This window comes from Oncorhynchus masou, chromosome 12 (genome assembly GCF_036934945.1).
Source record: "Oncorhynchus masou masou isolate Uvic2021 chromosome 12, UVic_Omas_1.1, whole genome shotgun sequence".
Lineage (NCBI taxonomy): Eukaryota > Metazoa > Chordata > Actinopteri > Salmoniformes > Salmonidae > Oncorhynchus > Oncorhynchus masou.
Window position 1 is genome coordinate 5,960,548 of NC_088223.1, and position 17,500 is coordinate 5,978,047.

The following is a 17,500-nucleotide window of genomic DNA, read 5'->3' on the forward strand; positions in this document are numbered from 1 at the left end:
TCCCTGTATCTCTGTTTCTCTCATTCTCTGTTTCCCTGTCTCCCTGTAACTCTGTATCTCTGTCTCTCTGTATCTCTGTTTCCCTGTATCTCTGTCTCTCTGTATCTCTGTTTCTCTGTCTCTCTGTATCTCTGTATCTCTGTTTCCCTGTATCTCTGTTTCTCTGTATCTCTGTATCTCTGTTTCTCTGTTTCTCTGTATCTCTGTATCTCTGTTTCTCTGTATCTCTGTTTCTCTGTCTCTCTGTATCTCTGTATCTCTGTTTCCCTGTATCTCTGTTTCTCTGTATCTCTGTATCTCTGTATCTCTGTCTCTCTGTATCTCTGTTTCTCTGTCTCTCTGTATCTCTGTATCTCTGTTTCCCTGTATCTCTGTTTCTCTGTATCTCTGTATCTCTGTTTCTCTGTTTCTCTGTATCTCTGTATCTCTGTTTCTCTGTATCTCTGTTTCTCTGTATCTCTGTATCTCTGTCTCTCTGTATCTCTGTTTCTCTGTTTCCCTGTAACTCTGTTTCCCTGTATCTCTGTAACTCTGTTTCCCTGTATCTCTGTTTCTCTGTTTCTCTGTCTCTCTGTAACTCTGTTTCCCTGTATCTCTGTCTCTCTGTATCTCTGTCTCTCTGTATCTCTGTTTCTCTGTTTCCCTGTAACTCTGTTTCCCTGTATCTCTGTAACTCTGTTTCCCTGTATCTCTGTTTCTCTCATCCTCTCCTTCACTCACCCTGTGGCTTTTTCTATTCCTCCCTTCTGTATCTCTGTCAATTCAATTCAATTCAATTCAAGGGGCTTTATTGGCATGGGAAACATGTGTTAACATTGCCAAAGCAAGTAAGGTATATAATATATAAAGTGAAATAAACAATAAAAATTAACAGTAGACATCACACATACAGAAGTTTCAAAACAATAAAGACATTACAAATGTCATATTATATATATATACAGTGTTTTTACAATGTGCAAATGGTAAAGGACACAAGATAAAATAAATAAGCATAGATATGTGTTGTATTTACAATGGTGCGTGTTCTTCACTGGTTGCCCTTTTCTCGTGGCAACAGGTCTCTCTGTCTCTCTGTAACTCTGTTTCCCTGTATCTCTGTTTCTCTGTTTCTCTGTTTATCTGTCTCTCTCTATCTCTGTTTCCCTGTATCTCTGTTTCTCTGTCTCTCTGTAACTCTGTTTCCCTGTATCTCTGTTTCTCTGTCTCTCTGTAACTCTGTTTCCCTGTATCTCTGTTTCTCTGTCTCTCTGTATCTCTGTCTCTCTGTATCTCTGTTTCTCTGTTTCCCTGTAACCCTGTTTCCCTGTATCTCTGTAACTCTGTTTCCCTGTATCTCTGTTTCTCTCATCCTCTCCTTCACTCACCCTGTGGCTTTTTCTATTCCTCCCTTCTGTATCTCTGTCTCTCTGTAACTCTGTTTCCCTGTATCTCTGTTTCTCTGTTTCTCTGTTTCTCTGTCTCTCTGTATCTCTGTTTCTCTGTCTCTCTGTATCTCTGTTTCTCAGTCTCTCTGTATCTCTGTTTCCCTGTATCTCTGTTTCTCTCATTCTCTCCTTCACTTACCCTGTGGCTTTTTCTGTTCCTCCCTTCTGTATCACTGTTTCTCTCATCCTCTCCTTCACTCACCCTGTGGCTTTTTCTATTCCTCCCTTCTGTATCTCTGTCTCTCTGTTTCTCTGTCTCTCTGTTTCTCTGTTTCTCTGTCTCTGTTTCTCTCATCCTCTCCTTCACTCACCCTGTGACTTTTTCTGTTCCTCCCTTCTGTATCTCTGTTTCTCTCATCCTCTCCTTCATGGGGTGGCAGGGTAGCCTAGTGGTTAGAGCGTTGGACTAGTAACCGGAAGGTTGCAAGTTCAATCCCCCGAGCTGACAAGGTACAAATCTGTCATTCTGCCCCTGAACAAGGCAGTGAATGTACTGTACTGTTCCCAGGCCGTCATTGTAAATAGGAATTTGTTCTTAACTGACTTGCCTGGTTAAATAAAGGTAAAATATAAAATAAACTCACCCTGTGGCTTTTTCTGTTTCTCACTGTGTTTCTCTCATCCATCTCTCTGGTTCTCTTTCTTATGCTATATTCAGTCTCTCTCTCTCTATCTTTCCCTCTCCCTCTCTCTCTCTCTATCTTTCCCCCTCCCTCTCTCTCTCTCTCCCGCTCTCTCTCTTTCCCTCTCTCTCTCTCTATTTCTCTCCCTCTCCCTCTCTCTATCTTTCCCTCTCCCTCTCTCTCTCTCTCTATCTTTCCCCCTCCCGCTCTCTCTCTTTCCCTCTCTCTATCTCTCTCTCTCTCTCTCTCTCTCTCTCTCTCTCTCTCTCTCTCTCTCTCTCTCTCCTCTCTCTCTTTCCCTCTCTCTCTCTCTATCTCTCTCTCTCTCTCTCTCTCTCTCTCTCTCTCTCTCTCTCTCTCTCCCGCTCTCTCTCTCTCCTCTCTCTCTCTCTCTCTCTCTCTCTCTCTCTCTCTCTCTCTCTCTCTCTCTCTCTCTCTCTCTCTCTCTCTCTCTCTCTAATAACGTCCATGAGAAGGCGTTTACATTTGTGCAGATTGTGAGTTAACAGCGTGACAAGGCGATCCGACCTCTTACTCATTTGAGAATAATTGCCGTGTCCCATCCATTAAAACATGTTATGGTTACTTCGTACAATACGTGCTTGGAAGTTAGATTAGGAACTTAGACGAGGGGAAATATTGCCCTTAAAGTGGCAAAAGTGGCCTAACTCAAATTACTGGGTAATATCGACCCTGACTGAAATGATCAATTATATTTGTATTTATTATGGATCCCCGTTAGATGCTGGGATCCAAAATTAAGGCATTTATAGATTTATTGTTCAAATAGTACAGTACATTCACAACATATTAAGTGTGTGCCCTCAGGCCCCAACTCCACCACTACCACATGTCTACAGTACTAAATCCATGTGTTTGTATGTTATCATGTGTGTGTGTGTAGTGTGTATGTTATCATGTGTGTGTGTAGTGTGTATGTTATCATGTGTGTGCATAGTGTGTATGTTATCATGTGTGTGTATAGTGTGTATGTTATCATGTGTGTGTGTAGTCATGGCTCTATGTGGTACTGTCACCTCACATAGTCTGTTCTGGACTTCAAACAGACAGTTCGGTGCATTCAATACCTTTCACAAATACAAGTAGTGATGAAGTCAATGAAATGAAATAAAATACCTCCCTTCCCTTAGTTCCCTCTCTCTCCTACCTCCCTTCCCTTAGTTCCCTATCTCTCCTCCCCCCTTCCCTTAGATCCCTCTCTCATCTCCCTCCCTCCCTTCCCTTAGTTCCCTCTCTCTCCTCCCTCCCTTCCCTTAGATCCCTCTCTCATCTCCCTCCCTCCCTTCCCTTAGTTCCCTCTCTCTACTCCCTCCCTTCCCTTAGTTCCCTATCTCTCCTCCCCCTTCCCTTAGATCCCTCTCTTCTCCCTGCCTTCCCTTAATTCCCTCTCTCTCCTCCCTCCCTTCCCTTAGTTCCCTCTCTCTCTCTCTCCTCCCTCCCTTCCCTTAGTTCTCTCTCTTTCCTCCCTCCCTTCCCTTAGTTCCCTCTCTCCTCCCTCCCTTCCCTTAGTTCCCTCTCTCTCCTCCCTCCCTTCCCTTAGTTCCCTCTCTCTCCTCCCTCCTTTCCCGTAGTTCCCTCTCTCTCTGTCCTCCCTTCCCATAGTTCCCTCTCTCTCCTCCCTTAGTTCCCTATCTCTCCTCCCCCCTTCCCTTAGTTCCCTCGCTCTCCTCCCTTCCCTTAGTTCCCTCTCTCATCTCCCACCCTCACTTCCCTTAGTTCTCTCTCTCTCCTCCCTCCCTTCCCTTAGTTCCCTCTCTCCCCCTGCCTTCCCTTAATTCCCTCTCTCTCCTCCCTCCCTTCCCTTAGTTCCCTCTCTCTCTCCCCCCTGCCTTCCCTTAATTCCCTCTCTCTCCTCCCTCCCTTCCCTTAGTTCCCTCTCTCTCTCCTCCCTCCCTTCCCTTAGTTGTCTCTCTCTCCTCCCCTTCCCTTAGTTCCCTCTCTCTCTCCCCCCACCCTTCCCTTAGTTCCCTCTCTCTCCCCTCTTCCCTCATTTCCCTCTCTCTCCTCCCTCCCGTCCGTTAGTTCTATCTCTCTCCTCCCTCCCCTCCCTTAGTTTTCTTTCTCTCTCCCTTCCCTTAGTTCCCTCTCTCTCCTCCCTCCCCTCCCTTAGTTCCCTCTCTCTCCTCCCTCCCATCCCTTAGTTCCCTCTCTCTCCTCCCTCCCCTCCCTTAGTTCCCTCTCTCTCCTCCTTCCCCTCCCTTAGTTCCCTCTCTCTCCTCCCTCCCCTCCCTTAGTTCCCTCTCTCTCCTCCCTCCCCTCCCTTAGTTCCCTCTCTCTCCTCCCTCCCCTCCCTTAGTTCCCTCTCTCTCCTCCCTCCCATCCCTTAGTTCCCTCTCACTCCTCCTTCACCTCCCTTAGTTCCCTCTCTCTCCTCCCTCCCCTCCCTTAGTTCCCTCTCTCTCCCTCACTCCCCTCCCTTAGTTCCCTCTCTCTCCTCGCTCCCCTCCCTTAGTTCCCTCTCTCCTCCTTCCCCTCCGTTAGTTCCCTCTCTCTCCTCCCTCCCCTCCCTTAGTTCCCTCTCTCTCCTCCCTCCCCCTCCCTTAGTTCCCTCTCTCTCCTCCTTCCCCTCCCTTAGTTCCCTCTCTCTCCTCCCTCCCATCCCTTAGTTCCCTCTCTCTCCTCCTTCACCTCCCTTAGTTCCCTCTCTCTCCTCCCTCCCCTCCCTTAGTTCCCTCTCTCTCCTCCCTCCCCTCACTTAGTTCCCTCTCTCTCCTCCCTCCCCTCACTTAGTTCCCTCTCTCTCCTCCCTCCCATCCCTTTGTTCCCTCTCTCTCCTCCCTCCCCTCCCTTAGTTCCCTCTCTCTCCTCCTTCCCCTCCCTTAGTTCCCTCTCTCTCCTCCCTCCCATCCCATAGTTCCCTCTCTCCTCCATTCCTTTCCATTAGTTCCCTCTCTCTCCTCCCTCCCATCCCTTAGTTCCCTCTCTCTCCTCCGTCCCAGCCCTTAGTTCCCTCTCTCTCCTCCCCCCCTCCCTTATTTCCCTCTCTCCTCCATTCCTTTCCATTAGTTCCCTCTCTCTCCTCCCTCCCATCCCTTAGTTCCCTCTCTCTCCTCCGTCCCAGCCCTTAGTTCCCTCTCTCTCCTCCCTCCCATCCCATAGTTCCCTCTCTCCTCCCTCCCCTCACTTAGTTCCCTCTCTCTCCTCCATTCCTTTCCCTTAGTTCCCTCTCTCTCCTCCCTCCCATCCCTTAGTTCACTCTCTCTCCTCCCTCCCCTCCCTTAGTTCCCTCTCTCTCCTCCCTCCCCTCCCTTAGTTCCCTCTCTCTCCTCCTTCCCCTCCCTTAGTTCCCTCTCTCTCTCCCTCCCCCCCTCCCTTATTTCCCTCTCTCCTCCCTCCCTCCCTTATTTCCCTCTCTCCTCCATTCCTTTCCATTAGTTCCCTCTCTCTCCTCCCTCCCATCCCTTAGTTCCCTCTCTCTCCTCCCTCCCAGCCCTTAGTTCCCTCTCTCTCCTCCCTCCCATCCCATAGTTCCCTCTCTCCTCCCTCCCATCCCTTAGTTCCCTCTCTCTCCTCCCTCCCCTCCCTTAGTTCCCTCTCTCTCCTACTTCCCCTCCCTTAGTTCCCTCTCTCTCCTCCCTCCCATCCCTTAGTTCCCTCTCTCTCCTCCCATCCCTCCCTTAGTTCCCTCTCTCCTCCAATTCCTTTCCCTTAGTTCCCTCTCTCTCCTCCCTCCCATCCCTTAGTTCCCTCTCTCTCCTCCCTCCCAGCCCTTAGTTCCCTCTCTCTCCTCCATCCCATCCCATAGTTCCCTCTCTCTGCTCCCTCCCCCCCCCTTAGTTCCCTCTCTCTCCTCCCTCCCATCCCTTAGTTCCCTGTCTCTCCTCCATTCCTTTCCCTTAGTTGCCTCTCTCTCCTCCCTCCCATCCCTTAGTTCCCTCTCTCTCCTCCATTCCTTTCCCTTAGTTCCCTCTCTCTCCTTCCTTCCATCCCTTAGTTCCCTCTCTCTCCTCCCTCCCTCCCTTAGTTCCCTCTCTCTCTCTCCTCCCTCCCATCCCATAGTTCCCTCTCTCCCCTCCCTCCCCTCCCTTAGTTCCCTCTCTCTCCTCCTACCCCTCCCTTAGTTCCCTCTCTCTCTCTGCTCCCTCCCCTCCCTTAGTTCCCTCTCTCTCCTCCCTCCCATCCCATAGTTCCCTCTCTCCCTCCTCCCCTCCCTTAGTTCCCTCTCTCTCCTCCTACCCCTCCCTTAGTTCCCTCTCTCTCTCTGCTCCCTCCCCTCCCTTAGTTCCCTCTCTCTCCTCCCTCCCATCCCTTAGTTCCCTCTCTCTCCTCCATTCCTTTCCCTTAGTTCCCTCTCTCTCCTCCCTCCCATCCCTTAGTTCCCTCTCTCTCCTCCATTCCTTTCCCTTAGTTCCCTCTCTCTCCTTCCTCCCATCCCTTAGTTCCCTCTCTCTCCTCCCTCCCCTCCCTTAGTTCCCTCTCTCTCCTCCCTCCCATCCCATAGTTCCCTCTCTCCCCTCCCTCCCCTCCCTTAGTTCCCTCTCTCTCCTCCTACCCCTCCCTTAGTTCCCTCCCTCTCTCTCCTCCCTCCCTTCCCTTAGTTCCCTCTCTCTCCTCCCTCCTTTCCCGTAGTTCCCTCTCTCTCTGTCCTCCCTTTCCATAGTTCCCTCTCTCTCCTCCCTTAGTTCCCTATCTCTCCTCCCTCCCTTCCCTTAGTTCCCTCTCTCATCTCCCACCCTCACTTCACTTAGTTCTCTCTCTCTCCTCCCTCCCTTCCCTTAGTTCCCTCTCTCCCCCCTGCCTTCCCTTAATTCCCTCTCTCTCCTCCCTCCCTTCCCTTAGTTCCCTCTCTCTCTCCCCCCTGCCTTCCCTTAATTCCCTCTCTCTCCTCCCTCCCTTCCCTTAGTTCCCTCTCTCTCTCCTCACTCCCTTCCCTTAGTTGTCTCTCTCTAATCCCCTTCCCTTAGTTCCCTCTCTCTCTCCCCCCACCCTTCCCTTAGTTCCCTCTCTCTCCCCTCTTCCCTCATTTCCCTCTCTCTCCTCCCTCCCGTCCGTTAGTTCTATCTCTCTCCTCCCTCCCCTCCCTTAGTTTTCCTTCTCTCTCCCTTCCCTTAGTTCCATCTCTCTCCTCCCTCCCCTCCCTTAGTTCCATCTCTCTCCTCCCTCCCCTCCCTTAGTTCCCTCTCTCTCTCCCCACCCTTCCCTTAGTTCCCTCTCTCTCCCCTCTTCCCTTAGTTCCCTCTCTCTCCTCCCTCCCGTCCGTTAGTTCTCTCTCTCTCCTCCCTCCCCTCCCTTAGTTCCCTCTCTCTCCTCCTTCCCCTCCCTTAGTTCCCTCTCTCTCCTCCCTCCCCTCCCTTAGTTCCCTCTCTCTCCTCCCTCCCCTCCCTTAGTTCCCTCTCTCTCCTCCTTCCCCTCCCTTAGTTCCCTCTCTCTCCTCCCTCCCATCCCTTAGTTCCCTCTCACTCCTCCTTCACCTCCCTTAGTTCCCTCTCTCTCCTCCCTCCCCTCCCTTAGTTCCCTCTCTCTCCTCACTCCCCTCCCTTAGTTCCCTCTCTCTCCTCGCTCCCCTCCCTTAGTTCCCTCTCTCTCCTCCTTCCCCTCCGTTAGTTCCCTCTCTCTCCTCCCTCCCCTCCCTTAGTTCCCTCTCTCTCCTCCCTCCCCTCCCTTAGTTCCCTCTCTCTCCTCCTTCACCTCCCTTAGTTCCCTCTCTCTCCTCCCTCCCCTCCCTTAGTTCCCTCTCTCTCCTCCCTCCCCTCACTTAGTTCCCTCTCTCTCCTCCCTCCCCTCACTTAGTTCCCTCTCTCTCCTTCCTCCCATCCCTTAGTTCCCTCTCTCTCCTCCCTCCCCTCCCTTAGTTCCCTCTCTCTCCTCCTTCCCCTCCCTTAGTACCCTCTCTCTCCTCCCTCCCATCACTTAGTTCCCTCTCTCTCCTCCCCCCCTCCCTTATTTCCCTCTCTCCTCCATTCCTTTCCATTAGTTCCCTCTCTCTCCTCCCTCCCATCCCTTAGTTCCCTCTCTCTCCTCCGTCCCAGCCCTTAGTTCCCTCTCTCTCCTCCCTCCCATCCCATAGTTCCCTCTCTCCTCCATTCCTTTCCCTTAGTTCCCTCTCTCTCCTCCCTCCCATCCCTTAGTTCCCTCTCTCTCCTCCCTCCCCTCCCTTAGTTCCCTCTCTCCTCCCTCCCCTCCCTTAGTTCCCTCTCTCTCCTCCTTCCCCTCCCTTAGTTCCCTCTCTCTCCTCCCTCCCCTCCCTTATTTCCCTCTCTCCTCCATTCCTTTCCATTAGTTCCCTCTCTCTCCTCCCTCCCATCCCTTAGTTCCCTCTCTCTCCTCCCTCCCAGCCCTTAGTTCCCTCTCTCTCCTCCCTCCCATCCCATAGTTCCCTCTCTCCTCCCTCCCATCCCTTAGTTCCCTCTCTCTCCTCCCTCCCCTCCCTTATTTCCCACTCTCTCCTACTTCCCCTCCCTTAGTTCCCTCTCTCTCCTCCCTCCCATCCCTTAGTTCCCTCTCTCTCCTCCCATCCCTCCCTTAGTTCCCTCTCTCCTCCAATTCCTTTCCCTTAGTTCCCTCTCTCTCCTCCCTCCCATCCCTTAGTTCCCTCTGTCTCCTCCCTCCCAGCCCTTAGTTCCCTCTCTCTCCTCCATCCCATCCCATAGTTCCCTCTCTCTGCTCCCTCCCCTCCCTTAGTTCCCTCTCTCTCCTCCCTCCCATCCCTTAGTTCCCTCTCTCTCCTCCATTCCTTTCCCTTAGTTCCCTCTCTCTCCTCCCTCCCATCCCTTAGTTCCCTCTCTCTCCTCCCTCCCCTCCCTTAGTTCCCTCTCTCTCCTCCATTCCTTTCCCTTAGTTCCCTCTCTCTCCTTCCTCCCATCCCTTAGTTCCCCCTCTCTCCTCCCTCCCCTCCCTTAGTTCCCTCTCTCTCCTCCCTCCCATCCCATAGTTCCCTCTCTCCCCTCCCTCCCCTCCCTTAGTTCCCTCTCTCTCCTCCTACCCCTCCCTTAGTTCCCTCTCTCTCTCTCCTCCCTCCCATCCCTTAGTTCCCTCTCTCTCCTCCCTCCCAGCCCTTAGTTCCCTCTCTCTCCTCCATCCCATCCCATAGTTCCCTCTCTCCTCCATTCCTTTCCCTTAGTTCCCTCTCTCTCCTCCCTCCCATCCCATAGTTCCCTCTCTCTGCTCCCTCCCGTCCCTTAGTTCCCTCTCTCTCCTCCATTCCTTTCCCTTAGTTCCCTCTCTCTCCTTCCTCCCATCCCTTAGTTCCCTCTCTCTCCTCCCTCCCCTCCCTTAGTTCCCTCTCTCTCCTCCATCCCATCCCATAGTTCCCTCTCTCTCCTCCCTCCCCTCCCTTAGCTCCCTCTCTCTCCTCCTACCCCTCCCTTAGTTCCCTCTCTCTCTCTCTCCCTCCCATCCCTTAGTTCCCTCTCTCTCCTCCCTCCCCTCCCTTAGTTCCCTCTCTCTCCTCCTTCCCCTCCCTTTGTTCCCTCTCTCTCCTCCCTCCCATCCCTTAGTTCCCTCTCTCTCTCTCCTCACTCCCCTCCCTTAGTTCCCTCTCTCCTCCATTCCTTTCCCTTAGTTCCCTCTCTCTCCTCCCTCCCATCTCTTAGTTCCCTCCCTCTCCTCCCTCCCCTCCCTTAGTTCCCTCTCTCTCCTCCCTCCCCTCCCTTAGTTCCCTCTCTCTCCTCCATCCCATCCCATAGTTCCCTCTCTCTCCTCCCTCCCCTCCCTTAGTTCCCTCTCTCTCCTCCTACCCCTCCCTTAGTTCCCTCTCTCTCTCTCCTCCCTCCCATCCCTTAGTTCCCTCTCTCTCCTCCCTCCCCTCCCTTAGTTCCCTCTCTCTCCTCCTTCCCCTCCCTTTGTTCCCTCTCTCTCCTCCTTCCCCTCCCTTTGTTCCCTCTCTCTCCTCCCTCCCATCCCTTAGTTCCCTCTCTCTCTCTCCTCACTCCCCTCCCTTAGTTCCCTCTCTCCTCCATTCCTTTCCCTTAGTTCCCTCTCTCTCCTCCCTCCCATCTCTTAGTTCCCTCCCTCTCCTCCCTCCCCTCCCTTAGTTCCCTCTCTCTCCTCCCTCCCCTCCCTTAGTTCCCTCTCTCTCCTCCATCCCATCCCATAGTTCCCTCTCTCTCCTCCCTCCCCTCCCTTAGTTCCCTCTCTCTCCTCCTACCCCTCCCTTAGTTCCCTCTCTCTCTCTCCTCCCTCCCATCCCTTAGTTCCCTCTCTCTCCTCCCTCCCCTCCCTTTGTTCCCTCTCTCTCCTCCCTCCCATCCCTTAGTTCCCTCTCTCCTCCATTCCTTTCCCTTAGTTCCCTCTCTCTCCTCCCATCCCTCCCTTAGTTCCCTCTCTCCTCCATTCCTTTCCCTTAGTTCCCTCTCTCTCCTCCCTCCCATCCCTTAGTTCCCTCTCTCTCCTCCCTCCCCTCCCTTAGTTCCCTCTCTCTCCTCCCTCCCATCCCTTAGTTCCCTCTCTCCTCCCTCCCATCCCTTAGTTCCCTCTCTCTCCTCCCTCCCATCCCTTAGTTCCCTCTCTCCTCCATTCCTTTCCCTTAGTTCCCTCTCTCTCCTCCATTCCTTTCCCTTAGTTCCCTCTCTCCTCCATTCCTTTCCCTTAGTTCCCTCTCTCTCCTCCCTCCCATCCCTTAGTTCCCTCTCTCTCCTCCCTCCCCTCCCTTAGTTCCCTCTCTCTCCTCCCTCCCATCCCTTAGTTCCCTCTCTCCTCCATTCCTTTCCCTTAGTTCCCTCTCTCTCCTCCCTCCCTTCCCTTACTTCCCCCTCTCTCTTCACATCCTCAGTTGCAGTAACTAGTGGCACCGTATTTTCTAAGGGACACTTTTTGACTGGACACTGGGGCTGGGATGTGCTGTTGTCAGCATAGTGTTGGCTCCAGAGCCGAGGGGCAGCGGAGGTCCCTGAATCCCCATAAAAGAGCTCCTCAGTTCCACTTTATAATATCACACTATACATGCTATTACCAAGCCATTTCAACAACTAACCCTGACTGGTACTTTCTTTAGGGGTCACATATCTGTCTTTCTCAAGTACTCTGTGACAGATTACTTTTTCAAAGTTAATCTACAATTTTGCTTCCTTGCAGTTAGTCTGGGTCTATGAAATGAACTCGTAGAGAGTTCAAACCAAGGATTTTGAGTATTTAGTGTAAATATTGTGAGAGAAAGATTAAGTGAATATTTTGATGGTGCTGTCAGGGACAGAAGAAAGCCGAAGAAAAATGAGAGATTGGTGCTTTTATGACCCCATATGACCCTTCTCCCTGTGCCCACCTCTCTATAAGCCCTGTGTCCAAGAGAGAGAGAAGGAGGGAGAGGGAGGCCAAGGATATAAAGATTAGACTGAGTTTTGCTCTGTAAGTTTCTCTCTCTGTAAGTTTCTCTCTCTATAAGACTCAATTTGTCCTTCTGCCTTTTTCTCACAATTATCATAACGTGTGTGCTGTGCAGAGCGTCATCTTCCTGTACCTGCCTGTGTGAGTGAGTAAGTGTGTGTGCATCTATGCGCGTGCGTACACATATTTGCACAAGCCAGACTGACTAACTACAGAGCCTTCCAAAAGTATTTGTCGTTTTTCCTATTTTGTTCCATTACAACCGGTAATTTAAATGTATTTCATATAATCATATATATTTCTTATAATGGACATGCACAAAATGTTGGTGAAGTGAAATGAAAAAAATTACTTGTTTCAAAAAATGAAAAATTAAAACTGGAAAGTAGTGTGTGCATATGTATTCACCCCCTTTGCTATGAAGCCCGTAAATAAGATCTGGAGAAGCAATTACCTTCAGAAGTCACATAATTAGTTAAATAAAGTCCACCTGTGTGCAATCTAAGTGTCACATGATCTGTCACATGATCTCAGTATATATACACTTGTTCTTGGCCCCAGAGTCTGCAACACCACTAAGCAAGGGGCACCTCCAAGCAAGCAGCACTATGAAGACCAAGGAGCTCTCCAAACAGGTCAGGGACAAAGTTCTGGAGAAGTACAGATCAGGGTTGGGTTATAAAAAAATATCAGAAACTTTGAACATCCCACAGAGCACCATTATATCCATTATTAAAAAATGGAAATAATTTGCCACAAACCTGCCAAGAAAGCGCAACCCACCAAAACTCACGGACCAGGCATGGAGGGCATTAATCAGAGAGGCATTAAAGAGACCTGAAGAAGCTGCACAGCAGAGATTGGAGTATCTGTCCATAGGACCACTTTAAGCCGTACACTCCACAGAGCTGGGCTTTACGGAAGAGTGGCCAGAAAAAAATAAGCAAACACTTTTGGTGTTCGCAACAAGGCATGTGGGAGACTCCCCAAACATATGGTAGAAGGTACTCTGGTGAGATGAGACTAAAATTGAGCTTTTTCGCCATCAAGGAAAACACTATGTCTGACGCAAACCCAAAACCTCCCATCACCCCGAGAACACCATCCCTACAGTGAAGCATGGTGGTGGCAGCATCGGAAGGGACTGTTTGAGTAGTGAAATGAACATTGAGTATTTAGTACCTGATTCCCCCTTGGTGTTATTGGCATAGATTAAGATGACATTTTAAATCAATCAAAGGTGATGAGTCATATACTTTTCCCTGTCTAAATGAAAGCCGAAAAGTTTCAGTTAACTTTCCCCAAATTCCTTTGTTTCTTTCCAGACACCCTTATTCCCTCCTAATTCTGGACATGCTTCAACTGGGTTTTCTGGGAAAACCATAGAATTTTGGAAAAGTTCAACAACAACAAAAATTCTAAAAACCTAATAGTTTATTTGTATAGATAGTTTATTTTATATAGATTATCTGTTGTTCAAGTCTAAACAAAATAACACTTTTAAACTATTTAATCAAAGTGATTAATTTGTCACTAATCAGAATCTTCACTCTCTTTCCCCCTGTTTATAAATGTGTGTGTTTGTGCATTCATTTGTCCGTGCATGTGTACACTGGTCTTTCTACTTTTGTGATCACACATTTGTATCTGTCTGTATGTGTCCAGGTCCCGTCAGACGGGGTGGAGTGGGCTGGGCTTGGGGGCTACCCAGGCGGGGGTGGTCCTGACGGAGGGGGGGAGATCCCCTGCAGGCGCATGCGAAGTGGCAGCTACGTCAAGGCCATGGGAGACGATGATAGTCAGGACTCTGACGCCAGTCCTAAAGCCTCTCCTAAAACCACCATCATCGCCCAGAGAGAGGCCTTCAGACGCTCTGTCAGCATGGACCACAGGTCATCTGCCAACAAGTAACGGGGAGGGGGGTCATTCTATCATTTATTAAACCTGCTACGTCATTGGTGATGATGATGATGAGGGTGATGAGGAAGATGAGGAGTGTTATTCTCATTTTACTTTGTGTGTGTAGATACTCGTGTAAGCAGTGTGTAGATGCTACGCTACCATATGCTCACAACATAAGCACGCCGAAGAGTCACGCACGCTCTCGGAGCTACACGCGGTCTCTGACCAGCTCACAGGTAAGAACACAGTATGTCTGTATGTTTATTCATCTCTTCACAGTTTAGCTTCCGTCCCTCTCCTCACCTGGACTCGAACCAGGGACACTCTGCACACATTGACAGCAGCCACCCTCGAAGCATCATTACTCATCGCTCCACAAAAGCCGCGACATTTAAGATTAGGGACAAATTATGTATTTATTAGAGCGGCCTTATTTCTATTACAGCATATTGGATGACTGTCATTCACCCAGGTCAATGTAACAGTGATGGGTTTAGGTTACTGTCATTCATATTCCATTCACCCAGTTCAATGTAACAGTGACAGGTTTAGGTTACTGTCATTCATATTCACCCAGGTCAATGTAACAGTGATGGGTTTAGGTTACTGTCATTCATATTCCATTCACCCAGTTCAATGTAACAGTGACAGGTTTAGGTTACTGTCATTCATATTCACCCAGGTCAATGTAACAGTGATGGGTTTAGGTTACTGTCATTCATATTCCATTCACCCAGTTCAATGTAACAGTGACAGGTTTAGGTTACTGTCATTCATATTCACCCAGTTCAATGTAACAGTGACAGGTTTAGGTTACTGTCATTCACCCAGTTCAATGTAACAGTGACAGGTTTAGGTTACTGTCATTCATATTCACCCAGTTCAATGTAACAGTGATGGGTTTAGGTTACTGTCATTCATATTCACCCAGTTCAATGTAACAGTGATGGGTTTAGGTTACTGTCATTCACCCAGTTCAATGTAACAGTGACAGGTTTAGGTTACTGTCATTCATATTCACCCAGTTCAATGTACCAGTGACAGGTTTAGATTACTGTCATTCATATTCACCCAGTTCAATGTAACAGTGACAGGTTTAGGTTACTGTCATTCACCCAGTTCAATGTAACAGTGATGGGTTTAGGTTACTGTCATTCATATTTACCCAGTTCAATGTAACAGTGATGGGTTTAGGTTACTGTCATTCACCCAGTTCAATGTAACAGTGACAGGTTTAGGTTACTGTCATTCATATTCACCCAGTTCAATGTAACAGTGACAGGTTTAGGTTACTGTCATTCACCCAGTTCAATGTAACAGTGATAGGTTTAGGTTACTGTCATTCACCCAGTTCAATGTAACAGTGATGGGTTTAGGTTACTGTCATTCACCCAGTTCAATGTAACAGTGATAGGTTTAGGTTACTGTCATTCATATTCACCCAGATCAATGTAACAGTGACAGGTTTAGTTACTGTCATTCACCCAGTTCAATGTAACAGTGACGGGTTTAGGTTACTGTCATTCACCCAGTTCAATGTAACAGTGACAGGTTTAGGTTACTGTCATTCACCCAGTTCAATGTAACAGTGATGGGTTTAGGTTACTGTCATTCATATTCCATTCAATCAGTTCAATGTAACAGTGACAGGTTTAGGTTACTGTCATTCATATTCACTCAGTTCAATGTAACAGTGATGGGTTTAGGTTACTGTCATTCATATTCACCCAGTTCAATGTAACAGTGATGGGTTTAGGTTACTGTCATTCACCCAGTTCAATGTAACAGTGACAGGTTTAGGTTACTGTCATTCACCCAGGTCAATGTAACAGTGATGGGTTTAGGTTACTGTCATTCATATTCCATTCACCCAGTTCAATGTAACAGTGACAGGTTTAGGTTACTGTCATTCACCCAGTTCAATGTAACAGTGACGGGTTTAGGTTACTGTCATTCATATTCACCCAGTTCAATGTAACAGTGACAGGTTTAGGTTACTGTCATTCACCCAGTTCAATGTAACAGTGACGGGTTTAGGTTACTGTCATTCACCCAGTTCAATGTAACAGTGACAGGTTTAGGTTACTGTCATTCACCCAGTTCAATGTAACAGTGATGGGTTTAGGTTACTGTCATTCACCCAGTTCAATGTAACAGTGATGGGTTTAGGTTACTGTCATTCATATTCACCCAGTTCAATGTAACAGTGATGGGTTTAGGTTACTGTCATTCACCCAGTTCAATGTAACAGTGACAGGTTTAGGTTACTGTCATTCACCCAGGTCAATGTAACAGTGACAGGTTTAGGTTACTGTCATTCACCCAGTTCAATGTAACAGTGACAGGTTTAGGTTACTGTCATTCATATTCACCCAGTTCAATGTAACAGTGACAGGTTTAGGTTACTGTCATTCACCCAGTTCAATGTAACAGTGACAGGTTTAGGTTACTGTCATTCATATTCACCCAGTTCAATGTAACAGTGACAGGTTTAGGTTACTGTCATTCATATTCACCCAGTTCAATGTAACAGTGACAGGTTTAGGTTACTGTCATTCATATTCACCCAGTTCAATGTAACAGTGACAGGTTTAGGTTACTGTCATTCACCCAGTTCAATGTAACAGTGATGGGTTTAGGTTACTGTCATTCATATTTACCCAGTTCAATGTAACAGTGATGGGTTTAGGTTACTGTCATTCACCCAGTTCAATGTAACAGTGACAGGTTTAGGTTACTGTCATTCATATTCACCCAGTTCAATGTAACAGTGACAGGTTTAGGTTACTGTCATTCACCCAGTTCAATGTAACAGTGATGGGTTTAGGTTACTGTCATTCATATTCACCCAGTTCAATGTAACAGTTATGGGTTTAGGTTACTGTCATTCACCCAGTTCAATGTAACAGTGACAGGTTTAGGTTACTGTCATTCATATTCACCCAGTTCAATGTACCAGTGACAGGTTTAGATTACTGTCATTCATATTCACCCAGTTCAATGTAACAGTGACAGGTTTAGGTTACTGTCATTCACCCAGTTCAATGTAAAAGTGACATGTATAGGTTACTGTCATTCATATTCACCCAGTTCAATGTAACAGTGATGGGTTTAGGTTACTGTCATTCACCCAGTTCAATGTACCAGTGACAGGTTTAGATTACTGTCATTCATATTCACCCAGTTCAATGTAACAGTGACAGGTTTAGGTTACTGTCATTCACCCAGTTCAATGTAACAGTGATAGGTTTAGGTTACTGTCATTCACCCAGTTCAATGTAACAGTGATGGGTTTAGGTTACTGTCATTCACCCAGTTCAATGTAACAGTGATAGGTTTAGGTTACTGTCATTCATATTCACCCAGATCAATGTAACAGTGACAGGTTTAGGTTACTGTCATTCACCCAGTTCAATGTAACAGTGACGGGTTTAGGTTACTGTCATTCACCCAGTTCAATGTAACAGTGACAGGTTTAGGTTACTGTCATTCACCCAGTTCAATGTAACAGTGATGGGTTTAGGTTACTGTCATTCATATTCCATTCAATCAGTTCAATGTAACAGTGACAGGTTTAGGTTACTGTCATTCATATTCACTCAGTTCAATGTAACAGTGATGGGTTTAGGTTACTGTCATTCATATTCACCCAGTTCAATGTAACAGTGATGGGTTTAGGTTACTGTCATTCACCCAGTTCAATGTAACAGTGACAGGTTTAGGTTACTGTCATTCACCCAGGTCAATGTAACAGTGATGGGTTTAGGTTACTGTCATTCATATTCCATTCACCCAGTTCAATGTAACAGTGACAGGTTTAGGTTACTGTCATTCACCCAGTTCAATGTAACAGTGACGGGTTTAGGTTACTGTCATTCATATTCACCCAGTTCAATGTAACAGTGACAGGTTTAGGTTACTGTCATTCACCCAGTTCAATGTAACAGTGACGGGTTTAGGTTACTGTCATTCACCCAGTTCAATGTAACAGTGACAGGTTTAGGTTACTGTCATTCACCCAGTTCAATGTAACAGTGATGGGTTTAGGTTACTGTCATTCACCCAGTTCAATGTAACAGTGATGGGTTTAGGTTACTGTCATTCATATTCACCCAGTTCAATGTAACAGTGATGGGTTTAGGTTACTGTCATTCACCCAGTTCAATGTAACAGTGACAGGTTTAGGTTACTGTCATTCACCCAGGTCAATGTAACAGTGACAGGTTTAGGTTACTGTCATTCACCCAGTTCAATGTAACAGTGACA

General features: G+C 48.2%; 1 protein-coding gene across 1 annotated transcript in view; it reads left to right on the forward strand.

Annotated features, from left to right (window-relative positions):
* Window positions 1–17,500, forward strand: part of LOC135549018 (disks large-associated protein 3-like) — a 59,642-nt gene that overhangs the window by 5,136 nt on the left and 37,006 nt on the right. Inside the window, exons 2-3 of the mRNA XM_064979086.1 lie at window positions 12,998–13,224; window positions 13,359–13,470. Of these exons, the coding sequence (XP_064835158.1) occupies window positions 12,998–13,224; window positions 13,359–13,470 (339 nt within the window). The remainder of the gene's footprint in view (window positions 1–12,997; window positions 13,225–13,358; window positions 13,471–17,500) is intronic.